Below are 27,557 nucleotides of genomic sequence, written 5' to 3'. Positions count from 1 at the left end.
GAAAGCTCCATTTGTCTGGTAGATATTTGTGGTTAATTTGTCGTGAAGTCCATAGGAAAGGGGAATCAAAACCAGGAATCCATACTACTGTCACAGTGGACAGGGCAAGGATTGTGCCACTAAGTGACCCCCAGCCCTCTGAATCAGTTTTGCTGCTCAGCAACAACCGTGAGCTCACTGGTATTGTTTCTAGTCCAAGAGGCTCCCAGGCTGCACCCCAATTCTGTGTTCTCTATGCCTGTTCCGCCTTGCGTGGGGTACGTGTCATACTAAAGGGTTAGATAAGGAGAGTAGGAAAAGAGTGGGGATATGAGAATCTTAATATTCCTGTTGGGCTGGAAAGAATGAGTTTTAACAAAAATCCATGATTCTCCATTAGAAAGTGGCCTGGGTAGGGCTTTCAAGGCCTCTGAATGGTAAAGGATCCAGAATTGCCACATGGAGAGGGTCATGGAGCCTCGATTTGGGTATGCTCTTACAGCAGTATTGGTGTAATAAGCCTCCTTTTTAACATGGGGTGTGTTTTCAGGATGGCCCTGTAGGAGGCTGATGGAAATGATGGGGTACCCAAAGTTCTAAAATATCACCATCCCTCTCCCCATGCACTGCCCCTATCTGTGAGGTACAACAAATGCCATTTTCCAATAGACACTAAGCTAGCCTGCGAGCTCCAGACAGCAGGATTTATTGATGCAGGATCTACTGATGCAGTACCTGCCATGTGCCTAGCACAGTGATGATAAAAGTGATAACAGTTAGTAAAAACAGCAGGAACTAAAGAGCTTGGGGCTTTTCCGGGTAATGCAAGGCTCTTTCCCTCTGTTTTCAGAAGCCCTGCAGCAGTGTTGCGATCTCTCTCAGCTCTGGTTCCGAGAATTCTTCCTGGAGTTAACTATGGGCCGTCGAATCCAGTTTCCCATTGAGATGTCCATGCCCTGGATTCTAACAGACCATATCCTGGAAACCAAAGAGCCTTCCATGATGGAGTAAGAGGCAGGACTGGGCCAACGAGGAGGTTCTTTGGGGCACAGGGCAGGGGGATAGTTTTCCAGCAGGCTCCATTCTTTCCAGAAGAAAGCACCAAGTGGACTAGAGATGAGGCAGGGTGCCCCGCCCAGCGGAGAGCTCAGGCCAAGGACCAGGCCACACATGAGCCTCAGCCTTCCAGATGGACCTCGAAGTTCCCCAGCCCAGCTGCCCTCCCTCGACTCTGTCAGGCTCATACAAGCTAGGCTCATAACTATCTCTGGAGATCAGGAAGCTAATATCCTTAGCTGCCCCCTGATTTCTTTTCGTCCCAAGCTGATGTTTTCAGGCCTTGACTTCATTAGCATCTGGACTTGTGATTTCCGTGGGTGGATGTAGAGTAAGTCCTTCCTGTGTAGAGGCACTGGGGACATCAGGGAGTGCAGAAGGCTCCTCCCTCCTAACTCTGTTTATCCTCTCATCCAAGCCTTCATGTTCCCCAGGCTATGTAAACCTGCCATAAGTGAGATCATTAGCAAGCTGTTAGCCCTGGCTTTTCCTCTTCAGGTACGTCCTCTACCCCTTGGATCTGTACAACGACAGCGCCTACTACGCTCTCACCAAGTTTAAGAAGCAGTTCCTGTATGATGAGATCGAAGCTGAGGCAAGTGACATGCTTCTTTTGTTCGTGCAGTCCTGAGATGCTGGATTTCACAGACCTTTAGCTGTTAGCATAAAGTAGGGGAATCATTGACTTATTCAGGGGAGTTTCTTCCTGATCACCATGGTTACCAAATGTGATCTTGTACAAATTGAGACCCCCAAGTATGTGGCCCACTCCCTTTCTCTGCTCGTCTGCAAACTGTTCCTGTAGCATGAAGGGCTTCATGTGTGTGCATATAGATACCCAAGCTTTGTCCACCATCTCTGGTCACAAACCCTGACCCTTGGCCAAGCCTAAGACCTCAGGGCTCACACCCTTCAGTGCAGTCTAACCTCAGAGGTGAACCCTGAGAAGAGACCGTGTAGCCCAGAAGGGGCCCAGGTCATCTGGGCAAAGCTGCTCAGAGCAGGTTCTAGAAGGGAAGCCTGCTGGGGCCTGGGTGGAATCCGCCTTGACTTTGTAGCTGCTTTGCCTGGAGGAGAATCTGCTGGGGACCTTGAAGCTCAAAGTCCAGGCAGAGGCCTCAGTTACCTGGGTGTGAAGACAGCGCTGTGTACCACATGGTGTTCTGCATAATAGGAATATCCAATAAAAGATATTGAAAGCCCTTAAAGAGTTGACCTTACTGAGCTGAGAACTGAATAGGAATCAGAGATTAATCACCTAAGTAAGATGTCTCCTTTGAAGCTATCCTTGTACATTGCTGCCGGCAGAGCCCTGTCCCTTTCCAGTCCCACTTTGGCCATTTCCTGCCGTGGCTGCTGTTGAAAGATGTGGTTTAAAAAACAAAACAAAAAGATGTGGTTTTGATTCTCTGTGCCTGGTATGAACTTGTCTTCCCACCAAGCTTCACAGTGTGCCTTGGTTGTGATGAAACACTGGAATGCATTAAGAGCCAGAAGTCTGAAAAAAAGAGCTTTTACTTTTCTAATGAATCTTCATAATCAAATTTGCCAAGCAAAATAAAATCAAATGAAAGGAAAAGACGAAGACTGTCAGCAAAGAAATAGATGAGGTGGGCAGTGCTGCTGCTGCTGGGTTAGCAGACTGCTCGGAGTAACCAAGGATACCATGGGTGTCTTGCTGCTTCGCTCCTGTGCAGGCTGCTATGTGACAGCCCAGGACTTTTCGTTACCTGCTGTCTGACGACCTTGGGAACAAGGGACCAAACCTACTGAGCCGTAGCCTCTCCCTTTTTGTTTTCCTTCAAACCCGTGACATGCTGTAGGCCACTTCGCAGTCTTGCCCACTGCCCACTGAGTTGCATATGTTTCTGTGATAAAACTGGACAGACATCGCTGACGTTTCCTCTTCCTCTTCCCCAGGTGAACCTGTGTTTTGATCAGTTTGTCTACAAGCTGGCGGACCAGATCTTCGCTTACTACAAAGCTATGGCCGGCAGGTAGGAGAGCCCACGGGCTATGATCTAAGACTAGTTCCTGGAAAACATAGTTCTCAAGGAAAACTGAGCAATCCCATGGCCCGGTCTAGGTGCTAGAATACACTGAAAAGGAGAAATGAGGCAAATGCAGTACTAACCTTGCGGAGCCTGCAGTCCTGCGGGAAGACAGACCCTGATAAAAACGGATGAATACAGAGTTACAAGGGAGGTTCTGTGCTGTCAGTGAAGGAAAAGCTCATGGACTGGAGGCCCATATAGCAGTTAAACCTGGACTAGGGTTTGGGGAGGGGAAGTAAAAGGTCATCTTAAAAGAAGCAACATCTTAGCAGTTAAGAAAGACAAGGTGAAGAGTGAGACAGGAAATTACAAGCAAAAGGAACATCTTGTGCAGCCCCTGTGGTGAAACGATTCACCCAAGAGCGCCTCATCCGTCCCTCCGTTGGGAGGTTCGGTGTGACTTGGTACTGTCAGTGTCCACACAAGGCCACAAGGGGGTGCAGCTGTGCAATGAAGCCGAGGAGGGGCAGGGCCGGTCCTGGGGCTGTGTGGTTCCAGGCAGAGTGGGGTCAGAGGCGCGCGAGGGTGACTTGATAGGACTTTGAGCTGTAAAATTTCACTCTTTAAGATTATGAAAGTGTGGAGAATGGCATGGAAGTAAGGCCTCCCATGTGTGAGAGCCACATGGGAGGCCAGCAAAGAAGTCTGAGGCAGACTTTACAGGCTCATTGCTGTTGCCAAAATGTGTGGATTTAAAAACCCTGTGAGTCCCGGCTTTAAGAATTCATAGCAGGACTCGCCTAGAAAAGCCCCACATTATCTTATAAGTAATCTTCTTCTTGGAAATCCAGATGGACTAACCAGTAAGTCCAGGTATCGTCCTTACCATAATTGTTTTTCTTTCATGGAAAGAATTGGGTTCGTTTTGCTTTCAACGATTGAAGTTGCTCAGAGACATTTCAAATAGTCCATGCACAGTTGATAAAGTTGCTGTAGCGCAGGACGTGTGCTAGAGTGAGTGGCTCTTGCGTTGGACAGATCCTTAGGAGCTGGAGGAAGCGCAGTGACACCGCCTGTCACACACAGGGTGGTTTCTCAGTGAGTGCAGGTGGATTGGAGAGGATGTGGCCCTGACTGTGAGCTGGGCTGCTAGCTTCTCGGAGACAGATCGGATTCCAAATATTGAGCCAGTTGTAACAAACTCAGGCTCGCTACAGGCCTAGGCCTCTGTAGATTTAGTTTATAAAGTTCCCTCAGCCAGAAATACAACCTTCAGTCAACACCACTTCCTGTGAGATCAGGGGGACGTTAGGGGAAGTTGGGAAACTGGGGGAAAGCACAGGAGGGGAAAGTAACCTAGATCAGTGCCATCCGTCAAGAAATAAAATGCAGCCACAAATGGTAGGCACACATGTCATTTTAAAAATTTTAGTGCAGTAAGTCCTCTGACTTACGGACTTAACAAGTTCCATTCCACGAGAGCGTTTATAAGTCAGGTTTGTTCATAATCTGACAAAGTGAATCTTACACAGTACACCTGTGAAAGTTTGCAACTCGATTGTTCCCAGTTTGGGGACTTAACTATAGCTATATTTTAAACGGAAATGGAAGTATGTAAAATTAATTGAGTAAGATATTTTATTAAACTCAATATATAAAAACCTTAATTTTAACATGGAACTAAGAATTATTAAAGAATCTCCTTCATTCTTTTTTTTGTTTTTCTGTACGCCTTCAAAATCGAGTGTGTTTTACAGCACACCTCAGTTTGGACCAATGTCATTTCAGGTGTTCAGTGGGCACCCATGGCTATGTGTGTGGGTATACATCTGCAATCCCAGCTACTTGGGAAGCTGAGTCAGGAGGATCGCACACTTGAGCCTAGCCTAGGCATCTGAGCAAGACCCTGTCTTAAAATAAAAAATCAAACATCCTGGGGATATAGCTCAGTGGTGGAGTGCTCCTGGGATTGGTCCTCAGCCCCACGCACCCTGCCCCTGGCCCAGTCAGTGTGATAAGGTCATCCCTTCCGGTGTAGCCTGTCACTGCGCCATCAGCTCTCCTTTTCTCAGACTCACCAAGCGCATGGTGTCTGTGATCCATCGCCTTCGACTAGGCCAGTGGTGGCAGACCTGTGGCACATGTGTATACTGTGTTTTTCTTTTAAGACAAAAGAGGTTAATGTATGAGTTGTCGGTATTGCGGTGTAATTGCAGTGTTGGCCCTTGGCAATAAGCAAGTGGGTTTTGGGATGCAGTTTGACACTCGGTCTCTGTCACTGCCCTAGACCTTTGGACTTTCATCATTCAGGTCTCTGACAACAAGACTTTAGAGTCTTTCGTTGACATCCCAACCCCAGATGATCCTAACCTAACAGTTCTCAGAGCACTTGTTACTTAGCAGGCTGTGCCTTGGCTTGGAAGATAATAGTACACCTAACTCAGGGTTGTGAAGAGGTTGGAAATGACTGTGTGTGTGAGTGCGCATGTGCGTGTGTGCTCACACCTGGTAAAGCGTACAAACTATGCACATGCACACTGTTGTCAGAAATCACTTTGGCTGGGCCTTGTGGGACTTGCCTTTAATTTTGGCATTCTGGGAAGCTGAGGCAGGAGGATCCCAAATTTAAGCCTGGCCTAGGCAATTTAGCGAGACCTTGTCCTAGAATGAGAAAAAGAGCTGCGGAATGTGTGTAGCTCCGTGCAAAGGCCATGGGTTCAATCCATTTTATTCCTCTGCTTCCTTAAGCAGCACCAGTCTCTCTTCACTAGGATGTAAGGAGAGGACAGGAACAAGGTATCTGCAGTACCCAGACTGTTCCCTAGGATGTACTAAGCATGCACTGAATTGCTTTCTTGGGGTAAATGAATAAAAAAGGAAAGCAACTCGACCCTGTTTTTCTTATCTTTAACTTAGAAACTTTCTTTCACATACTGAGCTTCCCTGGGTGAAAAGTACTTTGGGAAACCTTGCTGTAGGGCAGATAGCAGCTGTATCTGAGATGTGTAAGACGGACCTCCCTGGGTAGATTCTGTGGTCTGGAATCAATGTGGCTGGGCACTGAGAGCCATTCACTGTCGTGCTTACTGAACCTCTTTAACTCGGATCCTTTCCAGTGTCCTGTTGGATAAACGTTTTCGAGCCGAATGTAAGAATTACGGAGTCATCATTCCATACCCACCATCCAACCGCTATGAAACACTGCTGAAGCAGAGGCATGTCCAGGTGTGGTGGGGAAGCCATGGTGGGCAGGGAACGGGAAGGACTGGGATCTGTGAAGTTAGTGTGGAGCTCACAAGTCAGGACTCCATAGTGTCTGCCTGGGAATAGCCTAGTGCAGATTTCCAAGAACAGGTGTAACACAGCCTCAGAATCTCCCAGTCAGGAGCTTCCTTTGGTGCAAGGTTTCTTGACTCCCCTCCGGCTCATCTCTGGCAGCTGTGGCCCCAGAGCCTTTGCCCTGTGGTCATTAGCTGGAGCCTGCTTCTTTTGATTAGTACTGCCGTGCAGAGATGGGTCCATCAGTCCCTGATGCTTACACAGGTGAAAGAAGGCTGCAGCATCTTTGAAGTGCAGCACGTTGGATTAAACCCAGGGCACAAACTGTGGTCCATTTTCATATTAATATTTGATCCCAGAGGAGTCACTGCTGGTGGCCTAGGAAACTTAGCCCTGCAGATGCCCTGCAGGATTCTGTGCCCTACCTGCTCTGCTCAAGCTGGTGGCCTTTGTGCATGCTTTGTGGCCCCTGCTGTCTGTGAAGGGCCAGAGCTGAGGCCAAGAAGGTGAGCACAGTGGAAGCAGAGGACTCTACATTGGGAAGGAGCCCTGGACATTCTCACTGCCATGAGACAGTCAACGGAAATGGGTAATCAGAAGAGGAATCGAAAAGTTTTCTCCTCTACCAACACAGGCTGGGTGGAGCTTTCTCTCGAGCCTTTCGAAAGATTACTGCTGTCAGTTACAGTGCAGCCAGAATTAGCCACCCACCGGATATTAAATATTGTGGGTTTCATGTGCATATGAGATCACAACATAGGGCCCTAGTCAGCAGTAGGAAATTTATCCTAAGAGGAAAGCAAGAAAAAAATACTTAAGAACAATCACTTGGCACCCAGCGGATCATAATGCACCCAGCAGGTGCTGACTAAATGATTATCGGTATCTGCGTAGCATGTGGATCCCCATGGAAATTCAGGAGGCTGTATTTTCATTCTTTAAGCAGCCCTTCATGCTCGTACTTTTAAATTTGCCCCCAGGAAGGCACAAAGTAGGACATTGCTGAGGTGGCTGCTGTTGCCTTGGGACTGATTGGAGCACAGGATAAGGTCCAGAAGGAGTCTCAAGCCTAAAGATAGGATGTCAGCAGAAACACTTATGGGAGAGTAGGGTCTGCCCCAGGCCTCTTCCAAGTCTGATAAATTGTATTTTATATTTTAAGCCTACAAGGAGCTTGAAAGAATAATACAATAAACATTGTCTACCCTATAGCCAGCTTCGTAGTGATTAATGTTCGACTATATTTAGTTGACTTTTCTTTCATATATAAGCTCAGATATACACAGTGTGAGTTTGTGTGTACATGTGCATATGTTAGTATAAGGACATTTTTCTTAACCATTGGAGCATAAATTGCAGATACCATGACATTTCATCACTGCATGGCTCAGCCTGTATTTCCTAAGAACAAGAAAATCCTCTTACGAAATTGAAATAAAATCACCTTTCTTGGGAAATGTAACAATGCTGTTTTCTACATACAGTCCCCATTTGTCCCAGTGTTTCTAATTTTAACCCATATCCTTTCAGTGCATTGGATTTAGTTGTCTGGTGTTAGTCTGAATCCTAAGTATCTGCCTCCTCTTTCTGCCATCTAGCTGCTGGGTAGATCCATTGACTTGAACAGACTCATTACCCAGCGCATCTCGGCTGCCATGTATAAATCCCTGGACCAGGCCATCAGCCGCTTTGAGAGTGAAGACCTGACTTCCATTGTGGTAAGAGATGGAGTGCTGGTGAGGTTTCTGCTCTGGAATGGTCAGACTGGAAACCTAGCTGGGATTGTTGTTAGCTGATACTGGGTCAGTGCAAGAGAAGCAGTGGATCTCTTTCCTGTCTGAACAGGGCAGGGGAAAAAAGACTTAAATTAATGAGAGTAATTGTATCCTCCTGAACAACGGGACAAGGGCCAGGGAGTGGAGGGCGATCTCCCTGAGATCTCTAGAGATGACCAGTCCTCGGGCACAGCTGTGTATCCACAGGATCTGAAGGGCTGGACAAAGGGGTCCCAAGAAGCTAGAGGAGACGGCACAGCAGGCTTCATGGGGCCATAGGAGGGAACACAGCCGGCTCTGACCTTGGTGTAGTGCTCTGTTGTCACATGAAAGTCTGAATAATTTTTTAACATGGGACCCCACGTTGGCATTTTGCACTGTGCCCTGTGCGTTATGTAGCCCACTCCGATGTGCAGCTTAGAACAGGGCTCTTCCCTTCTTCTAGAAAACTGCAATTGGAACTGGTTTCTCTTTATTTTCTCACTTCACAATTAGAATAAACTTTACTAATGAACTTAAAGTTAATCAAAGGAAAATGTTAACACTTCCAAAGCAGATGAATAGAAGGAAAGAAGGAAACTAGAAAATCACTTATTAGAATATCATAGTAATAACTGTTGCAGACAAAATCCATCAGTGCTAAGATCAGTGGGAAGAAACCTTGAGAAGAGTATTATGTCGTTCCTTGTATCCGAGGTTCCTAGAGTAGGCACATTCATAGAGACAGAAAGTCGAACTGTGGTTGCCAAGGAAAAAGGAGGAATTCATGTTTAATGGCTAGAGATTCAGTTACGGAGGATTCATCTCAAGAGATGGATGGCTGCACGGTAATGTGAAATGTACTGCTTGCCACAGTGGATAAAACAGTAAAGTGTGTGTGTGTGTGTGTAATTTTATATGATATAAAAAATTACTCAAAAAGAACTTTGAGAAGAAACAAGACATAGCATAGTCTCAAAAGTGTCTCCGTCAGACATTTATTAACTCCAAAGGGAGCAGAGCAACTTTACAGTGGAGAACGCTGACCAGAACCATCTAACCATGTATCAAGGTTTAAGTTCTAAGGTACATTATTGTTTCTATCATGTGTTCTCGGCAAAATACATAATCTCAGTCTTATTGGGAGAAAATATCAAACCATATCGAGTGTCATTATTTTAAAAAGTGAATATTTTCTAAAAATGCTACATTATGAAAAACAAGGAAAAGTCTGAAAACTGTAGAAATTAGACATGAATGACAACTAAAACATCAGGTTTCACAACTAAATGCCATGTGGGATTCTGAATTGATTCCTAGAGTGGGAAAAGGATGTTATTGGGAAAGCTGATGAAATCTAAGTAAAGTCTGTATTCAGTTAATAGTATGGACCTAAGTTAATTTTCTCTTTGGGTAATTGGACAGCGGTTATGCAAGGTGTTAAGGTTGAGGAAGTGGGATAAAGGATATGCAGGTTATGCTATTTTAACAACTTTTCTGTACTCTACATTTACTTAAAAATAAGGGCCTTATTCTTTTTAAGTGAATAAAGTGCCAAAAATAAAGTGACCCAGAACTGGGACTCCAGAGTTGGACCAACCTGAGGTGCCATCCCGGCCCTGCCACTTGCTAGCGGGGCAGTCTTGGGAGGTGGCTTGTCTTCTCCAAGCCTGTTTCCTTGACTATAGTATTGTTAGAAAGATACACTAAGATAATATCTGGAAAGAACTTAGCATAGTTTCTTGTATTTAATAAGTAAGAGCTTATATATAAAAAAAAAAGAAATCTGGGATTGCTCTCACAGAGGATTTTCAGCCCTGTTTCTTAGGAGAACTCACACCAAGATCCTGAGTCCTGGGTCTCTTAGATCAAGAATTGCACGCATCCTTCGGGAAACAATTCATCCACCTGTATTTTAAGAAATACAGTTTTCCTTGGTTTATGCAAGAATGTTGGCAGTGATTATCTCCCAAGTAGGGGGAATTTGGATCTTCTTCATCTTCTTCTTCCTCTTCCTCTTCCTCACTCTCCAACAGAGAGTGTGTCTTACGGGAAAAAGGGATTAGTGTGTGTACATGTGTGTAGTCTGCCCATGTGTGCCTTTTCCCACCCTGTGCAAGGCACTAACTGTTCTCTTAGCTGGGAACAAAATCAAAACAAACAGTGAAAACCCTTTTTTAAGGGAGGCAGCAGCCCCCTCCAGAGCACCCCCTTCCCGTGAGGCCCCAGGGAGCTCTCTCCATGCAGGTCAGGGTGACCCTCTCGTGCCTTGAAAGCTCCTGCCTCCTTGCAAACCAAGTACTGTGCCCTCCCTCCCCTTCAAAACCCCATTCTGAGGTGGGGAAACTGCTGCTTCTGAGCCAGGAGAGGTTGCAGAGAGGTGGCGGGGAATTGGTTGCCTTGTTTTGCACAGCTCAACAAGTGGAGTCAGGTGAGATGTGATGCTGTGGTTGAAAACCGGCAGCCTGCAGCCTATGTTCTGTCTAGGCTGCGTGGCTTATTTGAAATTGGAGCCAACATATAACATTTGGAAGAATTCAAATAAAACTTCAGAAACCCTGACAATGCCAGCCTAGCATTCCTGGATGGCAGCACTTGCCTGGAAATGGCTACCTGTTCCCTTAGATGGGCTGAGCTCCCTTCAGCCTGCTGCAAGCCCCATGAGCATGTGTGAGTCCTAGGTGGCCTCCCAGGCCTTGCTACGCCTTTCTGCTCATCTGCCCAAGGTTATGGAGCTGGCAGCACGTGGCCGTGGCTGACACTCAGGTCTCCTGGTTCCTCCCACCCAATCTCTGACGTTGCGTTTGCCTGTTCTGTTTTCCCGTTTTGCTTCTCTGTGTTGCCCTTCGATAAACTGGCTTGACTGATGGAAGCTCAGATGCTCTCAAAGCACCTAAACTGCCCCCGTGGCCTTTTCTCCTGTTCTCTGCACCTTGTGTCTACCAAGCACATGGTTTCTTTTCACTTAAAGGCCACAGCAAACCCCAAAAGTGATGCCAAACAGAGTCTGGATCACCTGCTGGGCCAGCTGTCCCATATCAGCAGAGTTGAGAACACTCCTCAACTCCTCAGCTCCCTCCTAAATGCTGACATCCACTCATGAAGCTTACAGTCACCAAGCGATAGGGTGGAAGTTGTTCCCCAGTTTCTCATCTGTGAGTATCTCCCCCCAAACAGGGCACCACCACGTGCCAGGCGACTCAGTGACCTTAGGAATAAAGCCATTCACAGTGGCCTATTTATGATTTACCTGCTTATTACCCATTCTGAGCAAGGGGGGACACAGGCAGCGTCCAGCCAGCCAGGCCCCAAGAGACCAAGGCAGACAGCTGACCGTATTTCTGTCCTTTGTTTACTTCATGGTGCACGGGGACTGGAGATTTACTCTTCTGGCTAGGTGTTTACTTTCTCTGGAAAATGCAGGATTTGCTGTCCCTGGCCCATTCTGACTTGGCAGCCATCAGATGAGTATGAGAAGGGGCAGCTTCGCCTCCGTGTGGTGGGGCCTCCCCAGTCAGCTGTAGACAGCCCACCCCCAGGGCTCCAGCCTCACCCTGGCTTATCTCCCTCCCTTGGCCTGTCTGGTCCCTGTAGCCATTGATGTTTGTTAGCTTTCTGCAAGTTCTGCACCCTAGATGGACAGCCGGGAGTTGAGTCCGAGTTCCAGAGTGGCGGAGCCCATTCCCCTGCGTGGACTCTCACCAGGGGCCACGAATGCAAGATTTGGAACCAGAAGAGCTGGTTTCACATTCCAGGCCCTGTTACATATTCCATGTGTGACCTTGGGCAATTCCTTGACTTTACAACCCCCCCCCCCCCATGAAACAGGAACAGTCACACATATCTCAAACGATGTCCTCAAACAATGTCAGTGTGGCCTCAAGTACCGCAGCACTAGGTCTGCCTTCTCTTTCCCTCAGTCTGTCATGGGCTTCGGTGCTTTCCAGTAGCAGTGACTGGGAAGTTATAGACAACAAGAAACCAGGGCAAGCCAGAAGGACTCACTGTACCTGTTTCCCAACAAATGCAGGGTCCTCCTGTGTGTGGACACCCTCTCTGATCGCACAGTCACCTTGAAGGTGGATTCCGAATGGCCCAGGCCTGCAGCACCCATAAGTCCCTGGTCATCGAAGGCCGACCACAGACTGCTTGTCCATGCCTTGTCGCCACACCTTTGCTGTCCCCTGTGTGACTGAGGGGCCTGTAGTCCAAAGCAGGAGCCATTCTGTTCCATTTCCTTTAAAACTTCTCATGGAAATTATATAGTGGTTGAGAATGTATACTTTGGGACTCAGTTTCCTGGACTGCAGCCAAGTTACTTAATTTCTCAAAGCCTAAATTTCTGTATGCATAAAGACAATAGCAGTACCGACCTCACAGAGGTTTGGTGAGAATTCTGTGCATTAACACATGTAAAATTGGTCCATGTTAATTAATTTGAACCAGATGAAGTTACCAATATTTGACACCATTTGACCTAAAACAACAAGCTTCATATGCTTCACCCTAATAATAAGCACAAAAAAGGTGTTAGCTCTTATTATTGCTTTCCGCAGGGCACAGAAATTGCCTCTAGTGAGGTAGAGTCACAGCTTTCCTTTACATTACTTGTGACACTGAGGGACAGGCTTTCCTCTCACCAGTATAGGAAGTGGAAAGCAAGCGAATGCGCTTTCTGCCATAAAGATTACAAACAGGATTACTACATGGTTGGTGGCCTTCCAGGTGTCAGGCATGCAGCCCCTCTCTCCCGCTGTTGTCCCCAGCATACCCCACCATAACCCCAGCATAGTTCCTTCTGCTTCTCAGAACAAGAGAACATTGCTTGTTGCCACTGTAGGAGGATCCTCGTCCTCATGTGCAAGGTCAAGACATTGAAGGCTCTTACCTTCCCGAAAGGAGTCCACAGATAAAGTGCACCTGTGTGTGCCTTACATGCAAGGCCTCAGCAGTCTCCATTCTCTGTAGGAGCTTGAGTGGCTGCTGGAGATCAACCGGCTCACACACCGGCTGCTCTGTAAGCACATGACACTGGACAGCTTCGACGCCATGTTCCGGGAAGCCAATCACAATGTGTCAGCCCCCTATGGCCGCATCACCCTGCATGTCTTCTGGGAGCTGAACTTTGACTTCCTCCCCAACTACTGCTACAATGGCTCCACAAACCGGTGAGGGAGACCTTGTGCAGAGGGGACCAGGGCTGGGTGGGGGTCAGAGTTTTGCCCAGCTGCCTCCTCCAGACTGGGTCCGGCAATGTGACAGGCGTCTCTCGGAGCCCTTCTTGGGAACAGGCTCTCTGTGCTGGAGGCAAGGATGTCATGGTGAGCAAGAAAGCACCATCCTGCCTCTTGGAGCCTGGAGGTTAGAGGAGGCTTAGGTGATCGAGCAATCATGGGACAGAAAGCAGCATAGCAGTAAGTAAGGAGATAAAGAAAAGCCACCGTCTGGTCCAGTCCAGGAAGTGCTGGAGTTGAGGTGCAAAGAAAAAATGGGAAGAAAAAGGTGAAGTGGCAGGAGAAGGGAATCCCAGGCAGCATTTGTAAAGAACTGCGAGGTTGGTGAGGGTCATACCAGTGCAGTGGGCAGTGGTGCCATGAAAGATCAAGCAGGGAGAGACCTTACCCTACCCCGGAGGCCACCTCAGATGCACTTTTGAACCCTGGAAAAGTTGGGGGGGGGCATGATCACATTGGACATCTGTCAGGACGCCCACATATCTGAACATGTGTGTACAAAATAGGCCTGAACTTGCAGAGCATGCATACATGCTCATACACAACAGAGTGGAACTTTACTCCTACAATGGGCACACAGCCTGGGGTCAGGCACTGAGGCAGCAAAAGGGCCTAATCCGTTTGTCCCCATGGAGCTTCACAGCTGGGTGGAAGGGTTAAGGCCTGTATTCACAGATTGTGCCAAGATGCATGTGTCTGCAGATCCTCTCAGTACCTCCGGGGCCTGGGTCAAGGTTTATTAAGTAAGAAAGAATGGAAGGGGATGGGAAGAATCTACAGACGCACCCCATTCCACACACTGAGCAAGACAGACTTCCAGCTGTATAAAGATTTAAGATTTTTGGCACATTTTTGAGCAGAGAGCATCTATGGCCCAAGCCACAAACTACAGACACATTGAGTTGCCAGTTGTTTTGGTACCGCCTGTGAATGAGAAATAGATTTTTGAGTGATTGGGAGAAGAATATTTAGAATAATGTTTGATGACATGTGAAAATTATTTGAAATGCATCATGTTTTATTGGAACTCAGCCATGCTCATTCATTTACTGCTGCCTGCTGCGTGGTTTCATGCTCAACCACAGAGTAGAGTTCTTGTAGCAGAGACTATCTGGTTTGCAAAGCTGAAAATATTTGCTTGTTGTCCATTTACAGAAAGAATTTGCTGAACCTAGCTCATGAAATGCAGCAGGCGGTGGGGGACAGGACCCCACAGAAAGCCCTTTGCAGTCCCAGGGCAGACTCACTTTCCTGCCCATTGTCCTCTGAACACCCACAAGCCCTGAGCTAATCCTGGAAATCTGAGCTGCAGCTTTGCCCATTGGTGGGAAGGATGGGGAAGGAGACAGTAGTTGAAAGGGAGATGTCAGAAGAGTCTAGTGCCTTTGCAGGCAACCAGCTAGGAGGGTGCAGTTGTACATTGTGAACTTGCCCTGGTTGAGGGGGACTCTTGCTGTCTCCTGCACAGAACTGAGCAGGATAATGCTAGGACCCAGTTAACTCCTTCCCCATCTCTTTTCTTTTACTAGTTTTGTCCGAACTGCCATTCCTTTCACCCAAGAACCACAACGAGATAAACCTGCCAACGTCCAGCCTTATTATCTGTATGGCTCCAAGGTAAGTAGCCTTGCCTTGTCCTGCCTATGAGGGTGCTAGTGAGAAAAAGCAAACAGAAAAGTGTTCCCAGAATCGGGAAAGCTGGGAGGCGTGGAGATGGAGAGGTGGCAGTGAGGTCCAGGCATCAACAACCACGAGTGTACTCTGTGCATCTTTATTTGTTCACAGCTAGCAGGGGTGGGGCGGACATGGGCCTGGGGGGCTGGATGCTGGGTAGAAACTGAGGTGAGCACTACGCTGGGGTGCGGGGAACTAGGTCTGTGGGGCTTCTCGTTGTCTTGGCTCCCCAGCTCCTCCTGTTTCTCAGTTTATTCACGGCATGTCGGTCAGTGACTCTTGGGATTTGGTGCTCAGTGAATACAAAGGATTTACAGAGGAAGAAGTTGGGCAGCAGAACCCTAAGGAAATTGCAGATGGTTGTTGCTAGAGCTGAAGGCCATCCATGTCTTTTCCCATCTCAGTGCTGCTTTTGTTGACACATTGCACAGCCTGACGCTGATGCTCTCAAGCGGTGCCCTGTCCTAAGCCTTCTTTCCACCCCTTAGATGATGAATATGCACCCACTGTAGGCCAGGCACGGGCTAGATTCAAAGTTCTGGAGACACATGAGGGATCAAACAGTCTACCCCCCGGACTTTGTTCTTCCACACCACTGGCAGGGACAGGGGAGCAGTGTTTACAGAGCCACACCGCATGTAAGATTCATTTCTGCCCACAGGATTTGTGCGAGAGGACTAAAGGATGCCACTCAGAGGGTGAAATATGTCACCCAGCAAAACAGAGGACAGCATTTTTCTTTCTGCTGCAATCAATAAAAATAGCCACATTTGACCTTATTTTCAAAAAGTAAGCAGAGATGGACTTAGGAGAGGAACTGACTAGGTGAATACAACAATGTGGAGAAGCTTTTCTCCATTGGGTCGGCAGCTCCTGATTTGGAAGTGCGATTAAGCCAGATTAGTTCTTGGGCCTCACAGGAATAATATATGGCTATCTTTTAAAATATATTTGAAGTTTTAAAATGAGCAAACTTAAAGTACTATTATTATTATTATTATTAATAATAAATGCCCGTGGTTTAAACAAATGAAAATGGAATGTGAGGTGAAATGTGATTGCCTGAAAATTGGAAAACACTCCACTGTAACGCTCCTCACATTCTCCAAAGAATGACAGAAGGCAAATCTCAGAGACTGTTTGATTCCTTATCCCAGATCTACAACCCACACATTTCCTTCAAATATTGTACTTTATTTAAGTTATGCAAACTTCTACTTTCTACTCTATAATATGTCCATGCGCGATTGAGTGTTAGAATAGTGCCTGCAGTTCTTAACTGGGCCCCTGGAATGGACACTGGTGAAGCGAAGCCATGCTTGTCCCACAGCAGCCCTGGGACATTTGCTTTCTAGTTTGAGAAGCTTCACAATGAGACTTTTATCCAACACCAGGGATCCACAATAGCGCTAACATTGAAGGGGAGAGAAATGGGCAGTCTATAGATTTTTACAGATCTGTATGGGGGGCTCTGGTCACATGATGGGGGCTGTCTTCTCTCTTCTTCTCACTCCTTGCAATAAGGCAGGATGGCAGGTTGCTCGCCACCCTCCCTGGGTAAGGCTCCTACATCTGGTGCATCCTGCTGGGCTTCAGCTTCCGGTTCAGGGGCAGCCCCAGAGTCCTTGCGTGGTAACTCCATCAGGGGGAGCCCGTGCAGGTCTTCCTCTCTCTGACCAAGAGCGGGGGCCTCCTCCGGCCATCTCACCAGCCCGTTAGCTTCCTCCATGTGGCCAGCTCTGTATGACCATCGAGGCTCATGACAACGGATGCACCAGAACTGCAGGCAGATAAAGGCCAGGACAGCTGTGAAGCAGGCCAGCAGAATGGCCATCAGCACCCAAAGAGAGATTTGGGGGTCTACCAGGGAACTTCCTGCCAGTGGACTCTTATCCAGCGTGTGGAACATGGTGCAGTAGTGCCTATAGGGGAAGGCACCCTTCTTACAGCTGATGCAGAGGAAGTAGAGCGTGGAAGGGGCAAGGTGTTCCAGTACCACGGAGCTGATGGTTCGAGGCACCTTCTCCTCGTGGTGGAAGCTGTAGTGAAGATAGCCAGAGAATATGCTGTTCCAGTTGGGCCTGTACATAATATGGTAATAGTCCTCCAGGCAGGGCTCCGAGGACGACCAGGAGATGATGGCTCCTGTGTAAGAAACGTTCCCAACCTCGATGTTCATCCCGATTCTGAAACCAGAATCAAAGTGAAGAGTGACATCCCCCTACCTACATAGGTATTATCACAATCATTGCCACCATGTACTGAGCTTAGGAATCAAGCACTATTAGTGAACATCCACTTTGCAGACAAAGAAACGGAAGCACAGAGATACATGACTTAGGCTAGAAAAGAAGTGGCAGAACAAAATTGCACACTGGGGCTGCCTCATGCCAGAGTAGTATCCTTCAGCTCCTGTAACTCACCCATATCCCACGCTGGCTGAAATCCTTTAACTACAACACCAGTCTCCTTTAAAGGAGGAAGGGAGGGAGGGAGGAAGGGAGGAGGAAGGAAGGAGGAAGGAAAATGAAGGAAAGGCAAAGAAAGGAAGGGAGGGAGGGAGACAGACCCTCATACAGACCCTTAGTCATCCTAGGCCTGTGACCTCTTTCCCCTCAGGCGATTCTTTCACCTGAAGTTTCCCTTCCCGAGCTCCTGACTTTGTTGTAAGTACTGTGAGCCCAGGGATGTAGAATGTTCTGCCCAGTGCATTTCTTTAGACTCCCAGTTATGTTGTCCGTGTCTATGAAGAGTCGAGATGCACCTCATCCCTTGTTGCCAACTGATTTTTCATTTTTACCTATGTTCTATTTATTTGTTTTTTCAGGACAGTAGTTTCATAGGTCAAGGTAATCAGCTCCTAATACGTGTGACTGCTACCATTCGGTATTCCTGGTACTACCAGGTACCGTGACTGTTAGTGATGGTAATAACCACTCACAGCAGTGAGAGGTTGCTGTGTCCAGGTCACATTAGATGCTTCACATGCAATACAAAGTTTCCTTCCTTCTTCATCACCTCCTCCCAGCTAGATTTCCATTTTACAGATGAGTAGCCTAAGGCCATTCAACTAATAAACAGAAAGAGGACTCAAAGCTCCTTAACCACTGCACTTCCCAAGTGTAGCCACTGGGCTTGATTTACTAATAGAACATTATTGCAAGATGAGGCACCAACACTAAGTCCCAGTTGTAATTTTCCCAGACAGTTCACATGAGGCCTCTTCAGATTGCCAGCCTCCCTGCTTTGGTAAGAGACAGCCATCTTCGGGTTTCGTGTTTCTCATTAATTCTACCTGAAAGATAACAGTTCCCCTCCACTCAGTTTCCCCTGATCAGAAATCTAGAGGAAGCTGTAGTCAACCTGTGTGTGCTCTGGAAAACATTTCACCCTGCGGTGTGCTCCACCCCTTCTCTCCCACACGAAACACAGGTTTCGTTTTGGGTTGCAGTGACATAGTAAAAAGCAGTCAGTCACTGTAAAATCCAAAAGGGATATTAAGCCAAATTGATTTCTATTACAACCTGCATTCCTCTCTGCCCTGCCTCCCCCCAACCTCCTGTTTACTGCTCACATTCCTAGGAGAGTTGAGCTGCAGAAAGATACACAGCATTGAGTAAATTTTCAATCCTTATTTTTCTTCTCTAAAGATGGTAGTGAACTAACATGACCAGGAAGGGAAAGAGTTCCTTTTAGTTGGCTGGAAATTCCTTGGTAGTGGATGGAAAATGGAAAGGGATGAGACAGGTGTGCTCACATCTTTCCAGGGAAGGTTCTCTGGAAGGAGACAATGTTCGCACCGGCCCCTGGTCTCCTCGTACACACTTGTCCTCCCCACACATCCTACAAACACGCTTCCCACCTCACTGAATCAAGCACGCTTCCCTCCTGTGACACGCAGGGAACGACTCCGTAAAACCCTGGCATCCGGAGTGATCAGGAATCCTATTCTTGTCATGCACAAATCCTTCTTGTTTGCCTCGTATCTGCAGCGGCTGTTTTCACAGCCCGGATTCCCCACAGCAGACATTTTTAAGAGCTTTCTCTCAGGATGCTGGCATCATCCTCAGCTTTCAGAAGCAAATCTGTGTCCCTTATTTAGTTTTCATTATCTGCTCTGTTTCTGAATTCTCCCTGTTTTTGGCTATTCATTTACCATCGCCTGGCCTTTCTCCAAGCAGAGTGTGAAAGGAAAAGCCATTTCCATTTCCAAGACTAGGCAGCTACATCTCTTACCTGATGCTTGAAGTGTATCTGGTTAGAGCTCTACCCTCCGGGGCAGAGTGGACCAAAGCTGAAAGAATGGTGGCTTCCTCCGCTCTGGGCTCTCGTTGATGCCTCTGTCACCACTGAGTAATCCCACTGTCGCCCCCAATGCTCACATTATTCATTTCTTCAGATCAGCATCATTCACCATGGCAACCAGCAGGCATCTACGCACGATGCTTTCAGGGATCAGTCTGGAAATGCTTTTGCCCAGGGAGAGGAACTCTCATTCCTTTAGCCAAAAAAGCACAAATCATCCCCAGCAGAATGATCCCCAGGATGCTACTGATTCTTCCAGTGCACTGACATTTTCTCTCTAGTTGGCTAGTGATCATTTTATTGCCCCTTCTAGACCCTTTCTTGGACAATAGTTTCAAAAGCAAAGATACCCTTCTTTGTTATTCCACAACTAACAGTAAATTCATCCTCATCTTCTCCACCCCAACCCCTCCTCCTACTCCACCTGTATAACTTCTTTCTTTATTCTTTCCTGTGGCTTGTTCTAGTTTATATGGGCTTCATGTTATCGTCCTCATCAAGACCCTGTTATTTTCTGAATCCGAGTTCTGTCATCTATAAAGCCACATCTGGGCCAGATTGGGATGGCAGATAGGAGGCAGAAGTGCTACCCCTGCTCAGTCCTGAACCCATAATAAGTTTGCTCAGCTATCACAGCACTTATAGTGGGTTGACTAATGCCCTCCCCGTGCATATATACCCAGAACCTCAGAATGTGACCTTATTTAGAAATAGAATCTTTTAAAATGTAATTAGCTAAAGATCTCAAGATGAAATCATCCTAGATTTAGGGTGAGCCCTAAATCCAGTGACTGGAGTATATGAGAGAAAGGAGAGGGAGATTTACTCCCAGAGACACACAAAACCAAAAGCCACATGAAGACATAGGCAGCAATTAGAATGGTGCTGGCATAGGCCAGGGAATACCAGGAACCACCAGAAGCTGGAAGAGGCGAGGAAGGATTCTCCCCTGGGGCCTTCAGAGAAAGTGGGGCCTAGCCAGCACCTTAATTAGACTTCTGGTCTGTAGAATTATGAGGAAATAAATTTCTGTCATTTGGGGCCACCACGTTTACAGTAGTTGGTCACAGTAACCCTAAGAATTTAATGCAGCACTCCTTCTAATTAGGCCAGAAAGAGCCTCAGAGTCCTCAGCATAGGCATCCTGAGCGGGACTTACCCACCAGTCAACTGGAGTTGACACCCAAAATGGAACTATCTGTTCCTGGATTGGATGGTCCCACTCCTCCCCGTCCTTTCAAGGCTCCTGACTGGCCTTTTGCATTTTTCCAAAAGGTGTATCTATCTCCCTGAGATTCAGTCCTTTCCTGTTCTCCCAGCCTTGTAAGAATACATTGCCCTCATTCTGTGGAGGAGACCACATAGCATGCCTGAAACAGGATGGAGGGGAGATCAACTAGATTTAGACCAAACGATTTTACACAAATCATGTGTTTTTAAAACTCAGCTTTTTTGTGGCCAGGGATTTAGCTCAGTGGTTCTGTCGCCTGCTTTGCAAGCAAGCGCAAGGTTCCAAGTTCGATCCCTGGTACCAAAAAACAAAAAACACCAAAAAACCCCAGCTTTTTAATCTTTCTATGCTTTGGCGAGGTGCATGCGTGCGTGGTTCTATAATGTGGAAGCTAAAAAGTTGATCTCGAAGAAACAGGAATAGTAATTACCAGACCCTGAGAATAGTGTCGGGGAGAGAGGGACAGAGAGGGGATTTTTAATGGGTACAGTGGTGCTGTTCAACATGAGTAACTGCTGTCAGTGTAAGTGTGGTTTGAAACAGTTAATTATTGCAGAGTAGCTAGTAGGGAGGATCTTGAATGTCCCCCACACAAAGAATGTTGACGTATATCTGAGGGTGATAGATAAGCCAGTTATCCTGATCTGCTCAATACACATTGTATGCATGTATTGAAATGTCACACTCTACCCCATAAGTATGTACAACGACTATATGTCAGTTAAAACTAAAAATACATTGTTAAAAAGTCAGCTTCCTCCTTCTTGGTTCTTGACCAAAGTATCCAAGTTGAACCCATGTATGTCTCCAAAGAAGCCATGTCAGTGATAATCACGGTCAGGAAGAGAGCTGCCTGGTGAGTCCAGACACAGCCCTGGCCAAGGTCTTTGGGCGGTGTGGAGACTCGAGGTGTCAGTGTCCTTGATCCGACAGTTGCTCCATGACCTTCCCTGGGATTCAGTTTTCCCAGGGGTCTGCCTTAAATCCACTGCAGCGCATATAGCATGTCTCTTCCCAAAGGCTAATGGTGGTGCCCTGCTGGGCATAAAAGCATCCTCTCCACAGAAAGGCCAGCGCTCCAGTTTACAGGTGCCTTTTGAAAAGGTTATTTTGAGGGGAATAAAAATACCAGATTATAAAGGGCCTGAGGAGAGCCAAGGTAGAACGCAGTCCTTATTCTACACAAAGTGAGAATCTATTTTTAATGTTCCTAGAGGACATTTTTAACCATGAGCTTCTTGAGAAATTAAGAGGCTCAGAGAAATGGCCCAGCAGCCATTTTCTTTCCCAGTCCTGAGTGAAGATGGCGCCTTTCCTCAGCTGCATAACTGATTCTTGACAGAACTAGAAATCTGGTCCCTGACTCGTCATGCTCCCCTGCCAGCAGCACCCACAGGAGCCAGTGCAGCTTTTGGTGAATGAGATAAATTACACTGTTCCTTCTTCCTCACTGGGACAGCCCTTCCATGGTACAGCCAGATTGTAGCCCCGTGAGCTGCCCAGCCAGGTCATCCCCATTTGGCTTGTATTAAGTTACTGCCAGAGAAGTCAGGCTTGAGCACCGTCCCTGCACCCTCCCTGAAGGTGGCAGTCAGGGTTGGTGTGAGGGACTGACTCAATCCCACAGCTGGAAATTGAGGTGCTGGAATCACCAAGCCAGATGCCAATCCTGAATATGTGGCCTTGGACAAATACCCTCACTTTCCTGTGCCTTGCTTTACTTATCTATGAAATAGAAATAGTAATACCTACTGAGTAGTGTTATTATAATGGTGAGAGGAACCGTGTTCTCATTACAGTGCCAGGCTTAGGAACAGTAGCTGTGTTACTAACAAAGGTCAGTGGATCAGAGCTATGACCTGAGGTGGTCATAACGTTACTGTAAATTGTACTTCCCTGCTTTGTCCCCTTTTTAAATCAGCCTTATTGGTTGAATTTTTTTTTTAGCATATATGCTCATTGCACATATTGAAGGATATAGAAAAGGGGGAAACGACAGTAAAACTTCTACCATACAACACAGAAATAACCACTGTGAACATTTTGGTGCACTTTACATGTTTTGTCATTTTACTCATGTGAGGTTTTTGAGGTGTGCCATGTCCCCTCTGCGCAGGAGAAGCGGAAGCTCAGAGGGGCTCACTCAAGTGCTATCGCAAGCCTGGGTGGCAGCATAGCAGTGCTTTACACCCAGGCCAGTGCTTTACACCTCACAAAGCCAGAGTTCCTGGTGACCATTTGGTTGCCCTCCCGGGGAGCTCATGTCCCTCTGCAATCTGTGTCCACAGTGGCCCCCTGCCTTGAAGTAATTGATTCTTGAGAGATAGACACAGGACTTTGGAGCATAATGGACTCCAGAATGATGGCAACAGACAGGACCTAGAGACCCTGCAGACAAGATGCAGGTGCAGTGGATAGAGCCAAAGAAAGCATCCGCTCATAGGGAGAAACGTGGGCAGCAGGTATTTCCTCTTCGGAACATTCTGTGCTCTGGAGTTCAAGTACACCAGCCTAAGAGTGCCGTCACTTAGGGGTGATGTTATAAAAAGGGGACTTTTAGCACAAGTCCAGTAATAAAAATATATGAACTGAAACTTTAAAAATGTATTTTTTTTAATATTTTATTTTATTTTATTTTGTACTGGGGATCAAACTCAGGACCTTGAGCTTGCGAGGTAGGCGGCAGAACCACTGAGCTAAATCCCCAGCTAAAAATGTATTCTTTAAATAAGTGTTATGGAGTATCATAAAACTGCCTTCCAAGAGACACAGGTTATGGCACAATTCAGTTATTCAATTATTTTAGTCATTTCCCAAGAATTTTTTGGCTTTTGGAAACTGTTGATGTGATTTTTTTGTTCAGCATGGTCGTCGTGTTCGGCATGGTCATGTCCATCACATGGACATCACATGGACATCACGTGGTCATCAGCATGGTCAGCTCATTGGTGCCCCGTCACAGCCATACCTTCACCTCAAGGAGACTCATGCTCCTCTTAGGACTGACCCCAGGAGTCATAGCCCTTAGGCCCCTAGGGCCAGGGCTTTGCTGCAGCGAGCCAAGGTCTTCTCAGCAGGGTGCCCACCAGGATGCCACCTTCCCACCTGGGCTACTGGGTCTCTCCGCTGCTCCAGCCCCTTCATGCCCCTCACCCCTCCCGTGTCTGCATGGTACCACTCTTGGGCTCCATGACATTTCACGCTCACCAGTCCAGAAGGCTGCTGTTATTGTACATGTGGCAGAATGTCACCTTGTGTTTCAGATCGGGCGAGTCACGTCATTTCACTTGGGCTTCAGGTTCCACCTCCGCTAAGTGGGGAAGACTGTCTTCTTTAATGTTCTTTGATTAAAAAAAAAAAAAAGGGGACTTTGCCGATGCAATGAAGTGAAGAATCTTGAGATGGGAATATGATCCTGACTTACTAGGATGAGCCCTACATACCATCACACATCTTTCTCTCAGAAGTGCACACATTAAGTACTGATCGTGCCACTGGAGCTCCAGGCACACCCAAAGAGGAGAAGGGGATGTGATGACTTGGCAGACCTGTGACGATCAGGGTGGTGTGGTGACAAGCCTGACGAGCCGGGAGTGATGGCAGCCACCAGCAGCCAGAAGAGACAAAGGCCAGATTCTGCCCTGGAGCCCTCAGGAAGGAGTGTGGCCTTGCCAACCCTTGACTGACTGAGTCTGATGATACTGATTTACGGCTTCCAGAAGGACTGTAGAAGAGAATAAGTTTTGTCGTTTCAAGACACCAGGTTTGTGATCACTTGCTACAGTCTGGAAAGTCATGAAGGAATTGCTTTGCGAAGACACTCACAGAGGAGCATTCCATACTAGGGTGCATCACATGGGTACGGAGGATAGAGAAAAGGGCTTGCATTGGTTTCCTCTAAGTGCTAGTGTCTAAGCAGGGTAGGGTGGATATGACAGCTCGGAATGGGAAGGCTCAGTTTCTACTCTTCCTCCTGCCTTTTCCAAAGCTGTGTACTCTGGCTCAAGAAAGAAAGGAGCATATTTCCTGAGATTTCTATAGCAACTCCCTTAGATCTTTCAGCTTGTGAGCTGAGAATACCAAGGAGAAACCCAGATGTTTGAGACCCAGCTCTACAGCTCACCAAATATTGAGCAAGGGCAGGCAGGCGCTTAGCAGTTTTACCCACGCTCTAGCAATGGGCCTAAACAATAACAGCATCTGTCAGTCCTCTGAACCAGCTTCCCAAAAAGGATGGTGTTCCTTTGTCGACCGTTCACCTTGTCTGCATTCACCTGTAGTGATTTCAGGGAGTTAAGCTGCAGCTCTCGAACCTGAATTAGAGGCTATGTTTGTGTCTGTGTGTTTGTGTTAATGGCATTCATTAGAGAAATTGTAATGAAAACAGGAAATTAGAAGCAGTTTTGATTCCTCTTGGGATTCCTGAAAACAGCAGTTGTGATTCCAGAGAGAAGAGATGCAAATTGCTTACAAATTTAGTTTGCCAAATAAATAGGCCTCATTATTCTCAGCCTCTTCTCCATCTGGTGACAGAGGGAGGGAGGCCTTGTGGGTAAAGGTCCATCTACCACAGTGAAAAGTGGGGCAAGTGGTAAATGTTTATGTATCACAATTTTTTAAAAGTCCTCCTCCAGGTGCTACAGTGCCCACTGTCCCACAGATCAAATTCACCATTTTTTTCTCTCAAAATATTATTTGCTTTTTCAGAAAACATAATCAGTGTTACAAAGTACCAGTGTGGCTCTGCTGCCTCCATTGGGATTGTGGATTTCTTACGAGGCCTCAAAAAGTTATCTATTTGTGTAGCGTGGATCTAGTCAAGTTGATTTTCAGTGTGCAATTGATATAAACAAATAAGGAGATAATTTCCTACTGGGCCCGTTGGTTGTAACCTTAGTCAGTAAAGCGTTGGTTCGTTGTGATGGATGAGTGGCCAGTATCTCAAGTCACACTGAATTCCTGTTTTTCCTTTGTCAAACCTCAGAAAATGCCCAGGCTCCCCTATTCCCACATTTTCTCAATAGGGCCCAGCCTCCTATTGAGCCAGCAGGTCAGATGCGTGCCCTCCGGGGGTGTGCGTGTGCATGTACCTTCCAGCATGTGTGTGCCTCTCCTCTTACATGTGTGCGGTGTGCTTCAGGGCACAGGGGTGCCGGGAGCTTGTTCACTTAGGAGGAAGACTGGAACTCTGCACCTTTCACACTGGTTCTTCCTGCATGAAATATATGCTGAGCCATGAACCAAGGCCTAAACTTCCCATCTAGACCAGAATCCAAGATGGGCTCAGGAATGCATCCAGAAACCTCCTAAGTGCACCGAGTTGGTCTGGGTGGAGGAGCATTTTTAAGCCCTTGTGTGGCAAAACAATTCCAAAATTTTTGTCCTCCACCTAGGACTTGGAAGATCTGCCAAACAGTATCTGAGAATGTATTGATTTGTGCTTGCCTGGAAGTGTTAAGGAAACTAGGTCTAGAAGCCCCTTGGGTAGAGAATGGGGGTACAGGGGGATAGGGAAACTGCTGGGAAGGGTGAGAGCATTCAGGAGGAAGGGAATGACAGAGCACAGCTGTTCCAGCCTCAGGTAGGGGAGGGACTCTGCCCAGCATGCTGTTGTTGGGCAGCTCTCACTGTTCTCTTGCTCTAAAAACAGCAAATCTGCGGCTCGGCATGTTTCATCAGCCAGTCCCCGTTCTGACTTCCATCACATTCCCTCGTGGGATACACACTATTGTATTAAGTGCCACCCCCATATGCACTCGCTTCTCCACCTTCAGAGATTCATAGCTGCAGCCAAGTCTGCGGGGAGGAAATTGGAGCAGGAAGCTGTACTTTCTCAGCTTTTACTTTCCAGGTGAAGTCATGTGATGGCTGTTATTTCTGTGAGTGCTTCCAGCATGCCGCTCACAGCACTGTGCTGACTGCTGTGTGTATCAGGCAAACCTCCAGCCATCTTGGTGCGTTTGGTATTGTCATCATCTTAGGGGAAACCAGGGCTTCAGGGTTTCAGTTACTTGCCCAAGAACGATAAATGGGGAGCTGGGCTTTGAACTCAGCTGTAGCTATGCCCTCTTTAGGGCCCATCTTCTAGACTCAGACCAACGAGGAAAAGTTAGCGAATCAGAAAAGAATACAGTAAGTAGCTGATTGCTCCGTGCCCACCAGGGTTATTCATCTGAGCTCTCTGCTATTCCAAAGTCCCGTTTATAGGACATTTGAAAAGGAGATGAAGGAGAATGTGCTTTCCTGGATTCAGAGGAGAAGCCCAGAGTCCCTGGTGTGAGTGGGAATGATGAGCTATTTGGGCAGGAGCCCTGCTGCTTGCCCCAGGGCCAAGAGCATGCCAGGCACTGTCCCCTGGTGCTGTGCAGGGTTGAGCTGCACAGGGTTGAGAAAACTCGAGGCGTGGCTCTGTATTTTGATCTTGGAACATCCACAAGTGGGTTTTTAAAAACTTTTATATCGGGGTATAATCATTTCCGGTAAAATGCACAGTTGTTGACAGGTCAGGCTGTTATTAACAAGAATACTGTAGACTGGGTGATTTAAGCAACAGACATCTGGAGGTTGAGAAGTCTAAGATTTATGTGTTGGCAGATCTGGAGTCTGTTTTCAGATGGCCATCTGCCCATTATAGCCTCAGTTGGCAGAGGGGGAGTAGTCTCTCTCCTTACGAGGACTCTAATCCCATTCCTGAGGTCTCCTCCCTCTTGAGACTGACTCACCTCCCAAGGCTTCTCCCCCTAATCCCATCCCTTCGGGGTTAGGATTTCAGTGTATGAGTTTGGGAGGGGCACAGACATAAGGTCTACCCATGCACAGATTTATCCAGTCAACACGAAGAGCCTTTCCATCACCCTGGAGCATCCTCTCTCACCCCTTCCCAATACTTAGCCCCAGTGGAAAAAGGTGTGTTAGCTGTTTGCTAGGTACTCCTCACCACTGAAGGGGGAAATGGGACAATACAGAATAGGACTTCAGTGGCACAGCCAGAGCTAAGAGCAAGCACCTCCTAGCATTCTGTGCTCTGTGTGCTTCACAGCCTCACCCTGGT

The 27,557-nt window shown here is 47.2% G+C and overlaps 2 protein-coding genes across 5 annotated transcripts in view; one reads left to right on the top strand and one right to left on the bottom strand.

The window, feature by feature from the left end:
* The window catches only part of Cyfip2 (cytoplasmic FMR1 interacting protein 2), a 118,985-nt gene that overhangs the window by 60,168 nt on the left and 31,260 nt on the right, over positions 1 to 27,557 (top strand). For all 4 annotated transcript variants that reach the window (XM_013078698.3, XM_004836489.4, XM_004836492.4 and 1 more), the window contains 7 exons: positions 830 to 986; positions 1,534 to 1,630; positions 2,956 to 3,032; positions 6,146 to 6,254; positions 7,907 to 8,026; positions 13,031 to 13,230; positions 14,826 to 14,913. In XM_013078698.3, coding sequence (XP_012934152.1) covers positions 830 to 986; positions 1,534 to 1,630; positions 2,956 to 3,032; positions 6,146 to 6,254; positions 7,907 to 8,026; positions 13,031 to 13,230; positions 14,826 to 14,913 — 848 coding nt within the window. The remainder of the gene's footprint in view (positions 1 to 829; positions 987 to 1,533; positions 1,631 to 2,955; positions 3,033 to 6,145; positions 6,255 to 7,906; positions 8,027 to 13,030; positions 13,231 to 14,825; positions 14,914 to 27,557) is intronic.
* Positions 15,047 to 19,398, bottom strand: Fndc9 (fibronectin type III domain containing 9). The gene is made up of 2 exons (XM_004836487.3): positions 19,207 to 19,398; positions 15,047 to 17,156 (listed from the first exon to the last, which is right to left on the bottom strand). The coding sequence occupies exon 2, from the start codon at positions 17,147 to 17,149 to the stop codon at positions 16,478 to 16,480; it is 672 nt and encodes a 223-aa protein (XP_004836544.1). The 5' UTR covers positions 17,150 to 17,156; positions 19,207 to 19,398; the 3' UTR covers positions 15,047 to 16,477.

Source organism: Heterocephalus glaber, unplaced genomic scaffold (assembly GCF_053883595.1).
Source record: "Heterocephalus glaber isolate CG9 unplaced genomic scaffold, H.glaber_assembly_v1.0 deba00001606, whole genome shotgun sequence".
In the NCBI taxonomy this organism is placed as follows: Eukaryota; Metazoa; Chordata; class Mammalia; order Rodentia; family Bathyergidae; genus Heterocephalus; species Heterocephalus glaber.
The sequence above is the reverse complement of the archived record's forward strand: the minus strand, read 5'-3'. Positions and strand labels throughout refer to the sequence as shown.